The sequence below is a fragment of the Chanos chanos genome, chromosome 2 (genome assembly GCF_902362185.1).
Source record: "Chanos chanos chromosome 2, fChaCha1.1, whole genome shotgun sequence".
NCBI classification, from domain to species: domain Eukaryota; kingdom Metazoa; phylum Chordata; class Actinopteri; order Gonorynchiformes; family Chanidae; genus Chanos; species Chanos chanos.
This window is the reverse complement of record NC_044496.1, coordinates 38,448,638-38,461,320: the sequence shown is the minus strand read 5'-3', so window position 1 is coordinate 38,461,320 and position 12,683 is coordinate 38,448,638. Positions and strand designations below refer to the sequence as shown.

The window sequence follows — 12,683 nt, the reverse complement described above, 5'->3', positions numbered from 1 at the left end:
ATAAAACATCTGAGGCCCTACAGGGTCCTTTATGAGTTATTAGCAAGATTTACCAAAGTAAAAAAAAAAAAAACATGAGAATGTCTCTCCAAGAGAAAAATATGCATGAGCACTGTTCCAACAAAGGTCAAGGACAGCTATGAAAACAGGGAAGCAAAGGGAACACATATAATTTTATAACAACACAGAATGTTCCATACTCAGTGTTCCAGCTGTCGAGAGGCTGAGGATTATTCATTTGTTCCCTTCGTGATTAGGAAAAAGACATTTTAAAATATTTTACCCTCTATGGGTACCAATGATGCTCATCTACAACAAGCAGCTGAGTAAAAAAACATTTTCCATGTGTTTGCTTTCGGGAAGGGATGGTAACTCTTTCTGTCTTGTGAAGATAAAGCTGAATAGTGAAAAGTTGTGCAAGGTTGTGTGCTTCCACTGTGGCATTAACACTGAACATAAATGACCAAGAGTATGGAATGATGTGAACAAATGGAGAGATATTTCAAGACCTGGTGTGAGACAGGTTCATTTAGGTCAAAGCAGAAAATGCCTGGTTGGAAAGAAAACGGGGAAACTACCTGGATTTTGCCATGAGAATGATTTCAAGTATAATTCCATTCTTAAGATATTGACTAGCTGAAATGAGATTTTATGCAGTTAAAGAGTCAAAAACTTCTTTTAAGAGGAGAAAAACATAACTTTTACATTGTGCAATACATCTGCAAAGTCAACAACATCCAGAGAATATTCAATGATCAACTCTGAAGTAGAAAAATGAAGAAAGCAATTACACAAGTTCATCACTTAATTTTTTACAAGGCTTTACTAAAATTTCATTTAACCACAGTGTGGCTCATCACTGAGAGACCTGCTCATCTTCTCTCTCCATCCCTCATTCATTTATCACCTCAACACCACCTCTGCACTTAGCTGGCAAATGAAATCTCATGTGGCCCTACGCACCGAAAATCACATCTTTAGTCCCCAGTATCAATTCAGTGAGATATCACGCCAAAACAAACTGCCAGTTTGTAAGGAGGATCTTAATGCCTTTAATAACTGAGACCACCGACGTAGCAGGATTTAGCTTAAGCGTGTTAGCGTCGCCTTTCTTACATTTGTCCCTAAACACATAAATACAGCCATTACAGCTGGCCACCTTCCACAGAGAGGGAACGCAGCTCCACACCTCAGGAAAACGTAAGCGGGTGAAACTGTCCAACAGGGGATTGTAACACACCAAAGAATCTCCCTCCCCAACCACAAAAATCAGGTCCTTGTGAGCAGTCGCGTGCATGCACCCAGCAAAAGGCAGCATGTAGGGTTTGGTCTGACACCTCTGCGTGGCAGTGTCGAAGCACTGGATGAGTCGGGAGGGCTTTGTGAAGAAGTCCATGTCGTTCTCCTCCCCACCTAACAAATAAATCGTCCCCCCAAGATTGACCCCAGCCGCTCCAGACACGGCTGTGTCCAGCTGGCTGGTCTCTGTCCACATATTGTCCCTTACGGTGTAGTAAATGACGGCGTTGGACAGAGTGTCCTGCAAGGTCTTCCCGCCCAGAGAGTAGATGGCGTCTTCAGAGGAGACGGAGACCAGCGTGTGGTGGAGACGGTCACGGGGCAAAGGGGCACAGCGTTCCCAGTCCATTGTGTGCATGTTGCATTTCCACATTCGACGAGGGATGGACCCCCCCACCACGTAAAGATCACCACCGTGTTTGCAGGCAGCGGTAATCTGGTGACACAGGCTGTTCTGGCCACTCACGCTGATGGCGTCATATTCGTCGCAGTGTAAGGAAACGGCCAGCGAGTGTGTACGTGTATCCTCCTTACCGATCAGGTATATGTGCACATTTTCACCAATCTCCTAGGATTCAAATATAAGAATCAGAGACTAATGATGAGATCAAGCCAAATGAGGTGATCTTAATTTAAAAATGACACTTATAAGGACAACCACCAGAGCAGGAAGCTTGGGTTTCGCAAAGTTAATTCCAGATATCAGAGGAGACAGAACTGTTTACTTATTAGGCTATTATTTCAGTCTGTTACTGCATTCACCTTTAGGCTATCTTGAAGCATATTTGAGAACTCCTCTCTCTCAACCTTGTTGTGGTTTATCCAGGACTCGATCGCTGCAGTTGGGTTTTGAGAGCTTGGTACACCATCTAATAATGGGTTGAGAGTCAAGTTTACAAAACACTTGTTTTGTGTTAATGACATGTTTTGAATTTTCAAGAGAATCAGGTTAAGATATTACAATAAGACAATTATAAGACCTTTTTTTTTTTAAAAAAACCTTTCCTGTTGGACTCACCTTTGATAATGTCCATGAGGAGGCAGAGGGGAAGGTTGAGAAACTCCTCAGTCTGGTGCAGCTGAACCAGGTGAATCTTGGCACAGTGCTTAGCAGCAGTGTATAGTTCTTGGTCACTGTGTCTGTCTGCCAGCCACATCACCTAAAATGGAGTTTAAACTTAAATTTATTAGGTCAACTGAGCAGTTTTTAAGTATTTAAGCAAGAAAGACTTCATTATTTTGGCAGATGAAGAAGATCTGAGGTAAATCTCTGTTCTTAGTGGTTCTACCTGCAGGCAGTTCTTGACCTCCACAGTTCGTGAGAGGAAGCGGGAACACTCCTCAAACAGGGCTGTTAACTGATACATGTCAGCCATTTCATAGGTGTCCTGCAGGTCCTCCACCCTTAGCTTGATGGTGCCATGGTAGATGTAGTCCACCAGTAACTGAAAGACAGGGGCACTCACATCTTTCAGTTCAATATTGCGATCGTGAGCCTCTCGGAGGTTGGAGGTGAACATTGACCTGAAGAAACTGCTCTGCGCAGAAAGCACCAAGCGGTGTAACTGGAATTCTTTCCCATCCACCATGATGGTGACATCGGCAAACAGGCCGTTTTCCAGACACAGCTCCATAATGCTTTTCACAACCCGGCTGGAATGGGAACGATCTGTGAAGGTGTATCCTTGGAAGTAGTTTTCCTCCCCTACTGAACCCCCCACACTGAGTCCACCATCATCACTTGACTCCATGGCATCTGTTAATATGGAAAAATAATATTACAAATGCGTAACACACTGCATGTCCTGAATGAGTTCTGTTTTTATACCTCAACTAGACCTCAAACTGGATAACCTGTTGAGAATTTAAACGTATTGCGAAAGGCTGCAACGTTACCTGAAACGTCGTACTGCACGATGCTCTGTGCGTCAAAGGTCACGAGACTCCAGTCACGTGAGTATTTTTAATAGAAAGCAGCTGCACATTAAAACCATCAAAGCGAAATTTTAAGTTGTCGTTAGCTCTTAACAGTTCACACCATTCATACAAATTAAGTTATTACAATTTGTAACGTTCGTGATAACACACACAGGCGTCATGAACCTTATCAGTTAGCAGGTATTTATAGATTACATAGCCTAATGTAGCTAATCATAAGTAGTCATATATGATTAGCTACCGTCAATTTAGCTGATTGGGGAACTTTTGATAGGTGACTTCTGCTGCTAGACAATCGCTAGCTAGCAGTTTTCATAAAATACAAGTTAAATAAAGGCAAATCTTTTTACGAGTTAATCATCCAGTGAACAAGCAAACTATTGTAGCTTTACAGGCTGTACAAGTTTGGAAAAATACTTCGAATGCATATGCTGTGATGTTGATTTAAAAATGTTAGCTGATGTCAGACACTATGCGCCTGTCTCCACTCTGAAGCTCTGAGGCATCTTGCTAACGAACCTTTGCTAACTTTACAGAGAAATTCCCATACAGTCCCATACTGTCTTTAGCTCACTGTTAGCCAGACATCTCGAAAGCTAACTAGTGTGCAGCGCTTGGTGGCATATGGAACTCTGCAATCCAGTAATAATATAGCTTCCTCTAAAGTGTTACAATTGAAAAGAAATTGTTTAAAGGGTCAAAACTTTCCAAATTAGTGGTAAGATTAATCGTACCGGTGTGTGTTTGATTTGGATGTGTCTCCAAAGCTGCTCGTCTGGCTAGACTTCCAACTCAGGTTCTCTGTAGTAACTCAACTTTGGGCGACGGGGGGCGTTAGAGGACTCAAGCAATAGGCGCTCAATGTTTAGAATCCAATATACTTAAGGCTAAAATGTTAATCAAGCCTATTGTAAGCCACAGAATGATATTAAAACACTACTCAGTTAAATTTTAAATTAGTCATATCCGAATACATTCTGTTACAGGACAAAATGAATTTCCTTATATAAGTGATTTACATGCTTGTGCAAAGCTGCTAGCGTCACGGCTAAACAGATATTAACATGACTGAACATTACGTCATGACCCAGGAAATAAAGTCAAATAAAACGTAACTGATGCATTGTCAAGTCTTTAAATCACAGCCAAACTGCTCCGATATTAACAGACCGTCCATATGTTCGAATCCATTCTCTAGTGCTCGAACTTTTGTCATGTATTTACCACATGACTCTCGTGCCCCTGGATGCGGAAGGAAATTAACTGTTGGTAATCTTGACCATTTACAGAATCTTTGGTACTCCCCGGGAAGAAAACAATCCTATAGTCAAGGGAAAACACTTTGGTGTGTATGTACTTGTAGTTGCTGCCGCGGTGTGTTGGAGGTCTGTCATTGCAAAATTTAAAAAAGTGAAATAACGGGTTCGTACTTCTTTTATGTCAACGCTACTATAACCCCGGGACACCTACTATTTTTTTCTTCTTTTTGATCGATCCCATAATTATTATAACAACATATCTTGCATCTGTGAATACTGTGTCATAAATATGTTATTAAAAGGTGATGAGTTATTGCCGGATGCCTCAGGTGCCCAATTTAGTCAATCGGGTCTTGTCACCCCCCTACCACATATTTTTGCATATCCTTTTAAAACTGTGCTGGCCCAAATACTGGTTTTCCGTCGAGCTGGAGGAATGCGAGGTAAAATACTGCAGCTCCTCAGATTCACAGAGTCTCGGGGATTTTTTTAGAAAGAGTGCAATCCAGCTAGAAGTGCCTGCGTATTTGGCCAGCTACTGCAATCACGCGGATGGAATTTTGATTGCGTGACGATGTCCACGAAAACTGAGTCTGTTATATTTGCATCGCTTTTTCTCTGTCTCGCTGGCTTTGTTGGCTTTTGGAATATCTCAGGTAAACAATTTAAAACATATGCGTCAGTGAAAAGCGCCTTGACATTATTCTAGAGTGCCTAAGCTTTACATTGTAGAGTCGCGCGTAAAGCCCTCTCACAGACTTTGTGGAAACTGCTTTTAACACCGATAAACATTCTGCAAAATTCACGCCCTGCATTAGTGGTACACGTTTGTCTTCGAGATTTGAATTTTATAATTAACGTGTTCACTCAGTCTGTTGCTTTAGTTTTCAGACCTGAAACTTTAAGGGAAGATACATATATCATTTAACACGTTTTTAGATGTATCTGCTGATGTATATGGAGGTGCCGGTAACCAAGGTTTTGTCAAATCCGTTAATGATGCCAACCTGATGTTTGAGGTAAGTTTTTTCGCCTTTAAAACATTTCTTTTGCTTTAAAACGAAAAAGCAGTTAGATTTCCATCTAATAAGACACAAATTCCATCGTTAACCCGTTCTCGGGGAGGAGTTTTATTGTTTAATATACTCGGTGCAACAATAACTAACCTTGTAAATTATTCTATCGATATTGCAATGTCCTTCAGAGGAGGATTCTAGGTAATGCAGCATTTCAGGGTGCACAACATAAATTTACTTTGTTCAAGGACGAAGGAAAGGCAGTAGAGACTGGATTTATGACAAATTTTCATCCATGTTCTTTTTCGTTCTTGCGCATAGTTTTTGCTGAATGGGCTGGTGATCGACCACGATAACAATGTTGCTCTGCGTGATGAAGAAATGGCTTCAATGAGACAGGGGCGAGCGTTCCTTGCCCTAATAAATGACAACATACCGAAGACCGCGCCTGCCATGGAGGACCTGCTGGTAACTCTGGAAGACCACGAGAACTCTCTTCCTCAACACCGGTTTGAGAGGCTTATCCTGGGAACTGCTTACTCAGCTTACCAGGTTCAGCATCAGAATTTGGAAAGTGAAAAGAAAGTCTGGGGAAACATTCTGGGCAGGTTGGCTAATGCTACTTTCGTTCAGCTACGCAAATCTTCATAACACTTTGGAGAAAGCAATGAGGGCATTCATTTTCTGTTGCTACGTGCCGATTTGAAAGAAATTAGAATTAGGAGACACTGTTGCTGAGTCTTTATCCAGTGCTGCGTAAAACACTCTCTTGTAATCACTCAAAACTCATATTACCTTATTTGTTTGGTGGAAATGATCTCTTCCATTCTTCTTAAATATGTTAAAAACCTGATCAATGTCTTGTACTTTATATACCAAAGATCATATATACATGCCTGCACTCCTATTAAAATGTGGTTTTATTTATGAAAGTGTCAAAAAATATAGAGTACAAAATACAAAGAGAAATTGAAACTTATAACTCTGGCTTCATGCAGTTGTCCAGCAAAGTGTACATATCAGAGGAAAATACTCTTGAGATGTCCTGCAGTGTGTGGAACAGTTTGTTACTGAAGATAGAACCAGTCGTTGTTATAGAGCAGCTACCCACATTTAATGCTGTTTTGCAGTAAAGTGATCATTATATACAGTCAGCAGACAAACATAGACCTTACTTTTTCTTGCTTTTCTGTGTTTTATTTTCATCGGCTGAACGTTTGGCCCTAGACTTGGTCTCTGCTGACTCCAAAGATGCTAGTTTTTTCTTAAGCTTTGCATCTTCTGCGGTCCCTCTTCTTGGGGGGCGGGGGGGATTACTACGCTGGGCTCTGGAGGCTCTGGCTCTGCCTCCTCTCTCCTCTCCTCTCTTTCTCATCTGCTGTCCCTGTGTGCTGTTTACACTGTCCGTGCGGTTCCATACCAGAATATTAAAACCTGTAATTGGAGGTTAAGAAGAAATGTCCAAGAAGACATTTACTTATGATAAAAACATTAAGCAAATACCCTCTATTCCCAAAGAATGCATCTTTTTTAAAACCTTGATGGTTAAAATGCACAAAACACTCACCCATTCCTGATGCCAGTACATCTCCCATTGGATTAAATTTGTTGAGCTGAGAGAAAGTAAAGACATTTGTGAACCACAGTATTTTTACGCTCTGACTGATTTCATAGCAGTTTTCTGCAGTTAACTATATAAACTGAACAATTAAATGAGATTTATTTGCCCAATAAGTAGGCAACAATGATTTATTAGTTCATGCTTAAGATTAAAATATATGTTTATTAAACATACCCTTCTACATTAAAAATATTTTACTCTTCTACAGTTTTTCTCTGATTTAATATGAATGCAGTAAATCTACATTACTGTCCATCAGTAAAACCCCACAGCAGTGACAGTTCTGAAGACCAAACACTTACAGATATGATCCCAGAGGCATTGGGGTCTCGCAGCTGATGCACCAGTTTGCCTGTGTTGGCATCAAAGAAATCAATAGTTCTGAGATCCCCAGGCAGGAAATGGTCATCGGGGTAACGGCCAGCGATGATGAGGTCATACACAGGATGCCAGGTGGCCTGCAGCAAAAATGGTGGTGCAATGAAAGTCTTGGCCACAGATGTAGACTTCAGTGTTAAGGCAGAACTGTTTTGGTTCATTCCTTTCAACCAGGGTGAAAAAGTCCCCTTGTGTTTCATTACAACCAAATACTTAATTTTTCTGATAGATTGTTGAATGTGTAACTCACATTCTTGTTGTGCATAAAGCAATTAGTTGCAGGACTCTGCCCTCAAGGACCGGACTTACAGACAATGATTTATGTTAATTTTGATACGACAAGCAAAATGGAAAATAACTGGTAAAGTGCGGCATTTATTCAGGCCAGTTATTAGGCACTAACCTTGATGGAGGTTAGATGCTGGAATTGCCGGTGTGGGTGTAGAATGACCTGTTCTGGTTTGGACCAATCAGAGGAGGAGTACACCCTGATCTGGTCCTTTTGGTCAGTAGTGAGAAGCTTAGTGCTGTCAGTTGGGTTGAAGTAAGCTGTGTTGTTAAGCCCAGTTGAGAGAGAAAAAAAACAAAACAAAGAAATTAGATTGGCTTTTCACTTAAGGAGTTTGATCAAACACTGTTGGAGAGATACTTTTTTTTTTCAATTTGTTTCATATTCCTCACTACTACTGATATTTGAATGGATCTCATTATAAGAGATAATTAAAACTTCTGGGATATATCGGTTTACTGTAGATAGGCAGACCAGGCAGGTGCCTGCTCACCTGAATTGACTGGTTTGTCATGAGGCATTTCATGGAGATAGCTACTCTTGTTCTTAATGTTCCGAAGATCCCACAGTTTCACTGTGGCATCAACAGATGATGTTGCCATCAGCCAATCACAGCGAGGGTTGAATTCTGCATGGGTCACTTTGCCTTTGTGTAACTTATCACTGAAAATCTGACAAAATGAAAATGTTAGGGAAAACTGGGACAGAACAAACAGAAAGCCACTCAGAATTTAAAGGTATTATTAGAAATTCTAAATTCTAAAACTGTAAAGAATTAAAATGTAAGACAAAAGGGTTTTCAACTACACATGCACTAAAAAAATGTTTTTGTCCTAATTTTTTAGCTGTTACCTCTTTTCCATCGAGGCCAAGGAGTAAGAGACGTCCAGTATTATCTCCAGTGACAAGCATCTGTCTGCTCAGTGACACGTCCACACAACAGTACCAGTAACTGTAAAGACGAAGGGATGTTATCTATAAAACAGTCGTACATCCTTATGGCAAATACTCTTCCAGATGGAAATTCACACACTCTTAACTACAACACTGGTCCAGTAGCCCAAGGAAAGAAAGAAAGAAAGAAAGAAAGAAGTGAATGTGGTACACATGCATATGTGGTAAACTGTGGTTCTACTACACATCAAATGACAACGGAGTGGAAACTGACAAATTCCACCTAAAGGGGCAGAGGGACAACTTATTAACTGAAATAACAGGTAAGCACTATAAATCTCCAAGTCTTTTAAATCTTATGTTGAAAGACTAAGAGACTATTTAACAGAGCACACCATGTACAAGTGAACATCACCCAGTGACACTTGCATGCAGATGATCTTTATTCATGACTGCGTGGACTAATGGCGTGATCCACTGATCGTTACGGTATGTGGCAAAATCTAAAACCGGATGAAGCCTCACCAGACATTGTGGTGATCATGCCCACAGTCCACAGTTCGAGACAGTCTTTCAGCGGGGAGCCCTTCAAAGCTCTGAACGGTCAGTGTGCCGTCACCTGAGGCGACATACACTTTGGACGTGTCCGTGGGACAAAACTTCAGCTCACCAATAAAGTCACAGGCTCCCTTCTGTATGCACACAAAGACAAAAACAAAAGCTCAAAACTGAACTATTAAGCCAATTGACAGGACAAATCGAACCACTGTAGACCAAGCCCGGACGTGCAGTGGTGCTTGCACACTGACCCACTGAACAATATGACGCATGAAGGTCCCCAACTGTGACACAGGGTGATGGATCGGTGCCTATTTACAATAAAATGGCAAAAGTCTAAGAAATGGATTCAGTGTTCTCTGAGAGCACGTCCGAAAAACAATCTGTTTCATCGTGCATGTGGAAACCATGTTTGTTTATGAGACCTTAATGAGGAACACTGGCTTAAAAAAAGGAGAAACACAAAAAACTGGTCAAATAGCTACACCATGAAAGACTGTGTTGGGGGGGTCAAGAAGTCAAGTCCTTATGGAGGAAGCTAAGCATGTTTTGTAACTGGTGCCAACAGTGGCCACAATGCAAAAACAGACAACAGACTCGCAAGAGACCAGTACAATCTAAAAGACAGAAGCGTAGACACATAAAAATGTAATAATTCGACTGAGTAGCCAAGGAACCGCCAACTAAACCATGAATGACCCACCTAGAGTGTGCTACGCCAGTGGTTCTCAATCCTACTCCTGGGGGACCCCTGCTCTGCATATCTTCTATCTATCCTTGCTCAAAACACACCTGATTAGTGTGATTAATATCCTTTTGATTGAATCAGGTGTGCTCAGCCAATCAAAAGTACCACTGATGAGTTCAGTCAGGTAGGTAGAGCATGGAAAGATGGAAAACGTGCAGAGCAGGGGTCCCCCAGGAGCAGAATTGAGAACCACTGTGCTACACAACACAAAACTGCACACAAACCAGCTGGATTAACCTGGCACATAAGCATCAAGTGAGTGCACTCAATGACTGTCAGAAACAACATCTTCATGATTTCAGCTCTCTGCTCACTAAACAGGGTAGTTGGGCCTTTGTTGTGGCAATTTCACTAGAGTGCCAAGGATTGCAATTCCCTGATCACGATCACAGTCACTTTGCTGAGCCGTCACAACGTTTGGGCTGACAGTGATAACAGAGTAGGCCTTCAACATGATGATTTCATGTGTGCTCAGTCTTAAGCCCACCCAGGAATGACTGCTCACTCGCACCTAAAAACACTTCTGCACCTGTCAAAGAGTGATGCCACTGATACAGTGTTAAGTCCACTCTGCTCCACTACCTTACATTTCACCTCACCACGATCAATATATGCTGTTACAAAAAAACAGCGATGTTGGTCCATTTTCTCAGGGAATTTTAATGACTTTATGACATGTCTGAAGCAGGACAGAAGTGAAAGGCCAATAAGGGAAGAGTTTTTTTTTTTAAAACAACCCTCTCTTACTCCCATGAATCTGTGCTGGCAAAAACTCTTATAATCGTCCCATTGAAATCCCGAAGGGTGGTGGTTCCCCCAATAGATGAGGTGAACAGTTGATTGGTATTGAAATGGTTAAACTTCATGTCAGTTACAGAATCTCCAGCTCCCATCTAGACAGAGAACAAAGGGGAGAGTCTGAACACACGTCATACTCTCTTTAACTTGAAAAACATGGACCACTGAGTAGTATTACAACTATCTTGAAAGTACTCTACATCTTATGCACACTACCCGCAGCTTTAATTTTAAATGAATGGTTTTACTGTTCAAAGGAATGTGGAAGAGCAAATTACTGCCGAGTAATATGTTTACAATCTGGGGGGGGGGGGGGCAGTTTCTTTAGTAGAGCCATTACTTGATCAAAGCTTGATCTCAACACTGGGCAGTTATCACATCAAACAATACACAGTCTGTAAGGCAAGTTAATGTTTAACTTTGAATCAGCCTGATTATGATTGCGCTGCTTTGATTATGTGAAGTTATTTTGTCTCATTCTCACCCCTTGTATGAAGGTGGTCTTATTAAGAGCCCCATAATCCCACAGGATGATGTCACCACCCTTGGAGCCCACTGCTAAGGTTGTGGGGTGGGTGGGGTGCCATTCTAGACATGTAACCCTGCGGTCAAAAGGACTGGCTGTGCGGTGGAGCTGGTAGGACCCAAGAGAGCGAATGAAGGGCTCCTGGAGACACTGGAGAAAGAGACAGAACAATTACATCAGTCCTAATGTGGGTATTTAATATGACAACGAACAGCATAACAGGTTAAAAATAATAGGAAGACATGGAACTAAGAACATGAAATGGGTCAACGTATTTGTTTTGAAAAAGTGAAACAACTTTTCATTTCCACTTCTGATGGCAAGAAAAATGGTAAGATATCCAATCATTTTCTTCTTTGTATCTCAGAGTGCAAAGGGTTACGCTGAACATGCCTTATTACCTGTCGCAGATGAGAATGAATGGTTTGCCCCAAGGAACTCCGGTAGATGTAATGTAGAACACTTGACTGGGATGCTTTCTTTTGACTTCCCACCCACTTCACACTGGCTTGTATGTATGATTCTATAAAGTGATATACAAGCGTACTTTAAAGTCCCCCTGGTAGCCGAAAACCCATAAATGTCATGAACACACTAAGGGAAAAAAAATCATTAGTAGCTGTGACAGGACTTTTCCGTCATCCAGAGTAGGTAGCCGTTTGCGTTTACTTCAACGTATTGTAAATTTGCATCTCCTCAGATATATTCAACTTCTCGTAATGTCATGAGTAATGTATACACATGGTTGACTGCTGATAAACTACAACATACAGCTGAACGAATGAAACGTGTTTATAATGTAAACTATTATAAAACATAAAAATACGTTTTATCTTGCTCAAGCACACCATTTTTCGAAGAGGTCTCTCCATCTTTCATTGCCTTCAGCTTCTTTGCAACGGTCTCAGAAGGTGTCCCATTCCGTTTCTTCATACCTCGGGAGACCAACCTCTGCTTGGGTCCAGACGTGTCCTCGGCAGCCTTTTTCCTCGCCATTCTTTCTATGATGTTTTGATAAAATCAAACCCACTGTTAGGTTATGAACCAAACGTACAATTTTAGTATGCACACATATTTAATTATTTCCACAACTATTTTTCAGTGCACCGACCGCCTTTAACAGGAGGTTATGCAAGAGCAACTTCCTAAGATATAGAAGTAAAACAACCAGGAACAATCAAGCGGAAAAGTGGATTCTCTCGCCCATACCTGAGCAGTGCAAAAACAAAGATGAAAATTTCTTACAAATCGTTGCAGAGTTCGAATATCGTTCCTTGTGTTATCGATTTCTACAGTGCATTAATGAACGGCGAATCATTTCTACACGTGTGTGGGCATGTACAGATTGAGCCGTGACGT

The 12,683-nt window shown here is 41.3% G+C and overlaps 3 protein-coding genes across 3 annotated transcripts; 1 reads left to right on the top strand and 2 right to left on the bottom strand.

Moving 5' to 3' along the window:
- Positions 1–832: 832 nt before the first annotated feature.
- kbtbd4 (kelch repeat and BTB (POZ) domain containing 4) lies at positions 833–4,027 on the bottom strand. Its single transcript, XM_030766078.1, has 6 exons — positions 3,972–4,027; positions 3,196–3,276; positions 2,589–3,055; positions 2,318–2,459; positions 2,062–2,168; positions 833–1,867 (listed from the first exon to the last, which is right to left on the bottom strand). Exons 3-6 carry the CDS (start codon positions 3,048–3,050, stop codon positions 1,007–1,009), a joined length of 1,572 nt encoding a protein of 523 aa, XP_030621938.1. The 5' UTR covers positions 3,051–3,055; positions 3,196–3,276; positions 3,972–4,027; the 3' UTR covers positions 833–1,006.
- A 905-nt stretch (positions 4,028–4,932) lies between these two features.
- On the top strand, positions 4,933–6,214 carry LOC115804825 (protein FAM180A). The gene is made up of 3 exons (XM_030765318.1): positions 4,933–4,939; positions 5,460–5,515; positions 5,834–6,214. The coding sequence occupies exons 1-3, from the start codon at positions 4,933–4,935 to the stop codon at positions 6,161–6,163; spliced, it is 393 nt and encodes a 130-aa protein (XP_030621178.1). The 3' UTR covers positions 6,164–6,214.
- A 338-nt stretch (positions 6,215–6,552) lies between these two features.
- ddb2 (damage-specific DNA binding protein 2) lies at positions 6,553–12,591 on the bottom strand. Its single transcript, XM_030766570.1, has 11 exons — positions 12,570–12,591; positions 12,173–12,321; positions 11,726–11,847; positions 11,283–11,474; positions 9,220–9,386; positions 8,653–8,752; positions 8,294–8,471; positions 7,915–8,060; positions 7,436–7,591; positions 7,080–7,125; positions 6,553–6,946 (listed from the first exon to the last, which is right to left on the bottom strand). The coding sequence occupies exons 2-11, from the start codon at positions 12,318–12,320 to the stop codon at positions 6,684–6,686; spliced, it is 1,518 nt and encodes a 505-aa protein (XP_030622430.1). The 5' UTR covers position 12,321; positions 12,570–12,591; the 3' UTR covers positions 6,553–6,683.
- Between the last annotated feature and the right edge of the window lie 92 nt (positions 12,592–12,683).

Excerpts from the sequence above, each read along its gene's own strand:
- kbtbd4 (XM_030766078.1), bottom strand. The coding sequence starts at position 3,050 with ATGGAGTCAAGTGATGATGGTGGACTCAGTGTGGGGGGTTCAGTAGGG. Across the intron at positions 2,460-2,588 it reads AGGTCAAGAACTGCCTGCAG|GTGATGTGGCTGGCAGACAG; the intron begins GTAGAACCACTA and ends ACTCCATTTTAG. Across the intron at positions 1,868-2,061 it reads TGCTTCAAGATAGCCTAAAG|GAGATTGGTGAAAATGTGCA; the intron begins GTGAATGCAGTA and ends TTTGAATCCTAG.
- LOC115804825 (XM_030765318.1), top strand. Across the intron at positions 5,516-5,833 it reads ATGCCAACCTGATGTTTGAG|TTTTTGCTGAATGGGCTGGT; the intron begins GTAAGTTTTTTC and ends TCTTGCGCATAG.
- ddb2 (XM_030766570.1), bottom strand. The coding sequence starts at position 12,320 with ATGGCGAGGAAAAAGGCTGCCGAGGACACGTCTGGACCCAAGCAGAGG. Across the intron at positions 9,387-11,282 it reads AGACCACCTTCATACAAGGG|AAGGGAGCCTGTGACTTTAT; the intron begins GTGAGAATGAGA and ends GTGTGCATACAG. Across the intron at positions 8,061-8,293 it reads TGACAAACCAGTCAATTCAG|CTTACTTCAACCCAACTGAC; the intron begins GTGAGCAGGCAC and ends TTAACAACACAG.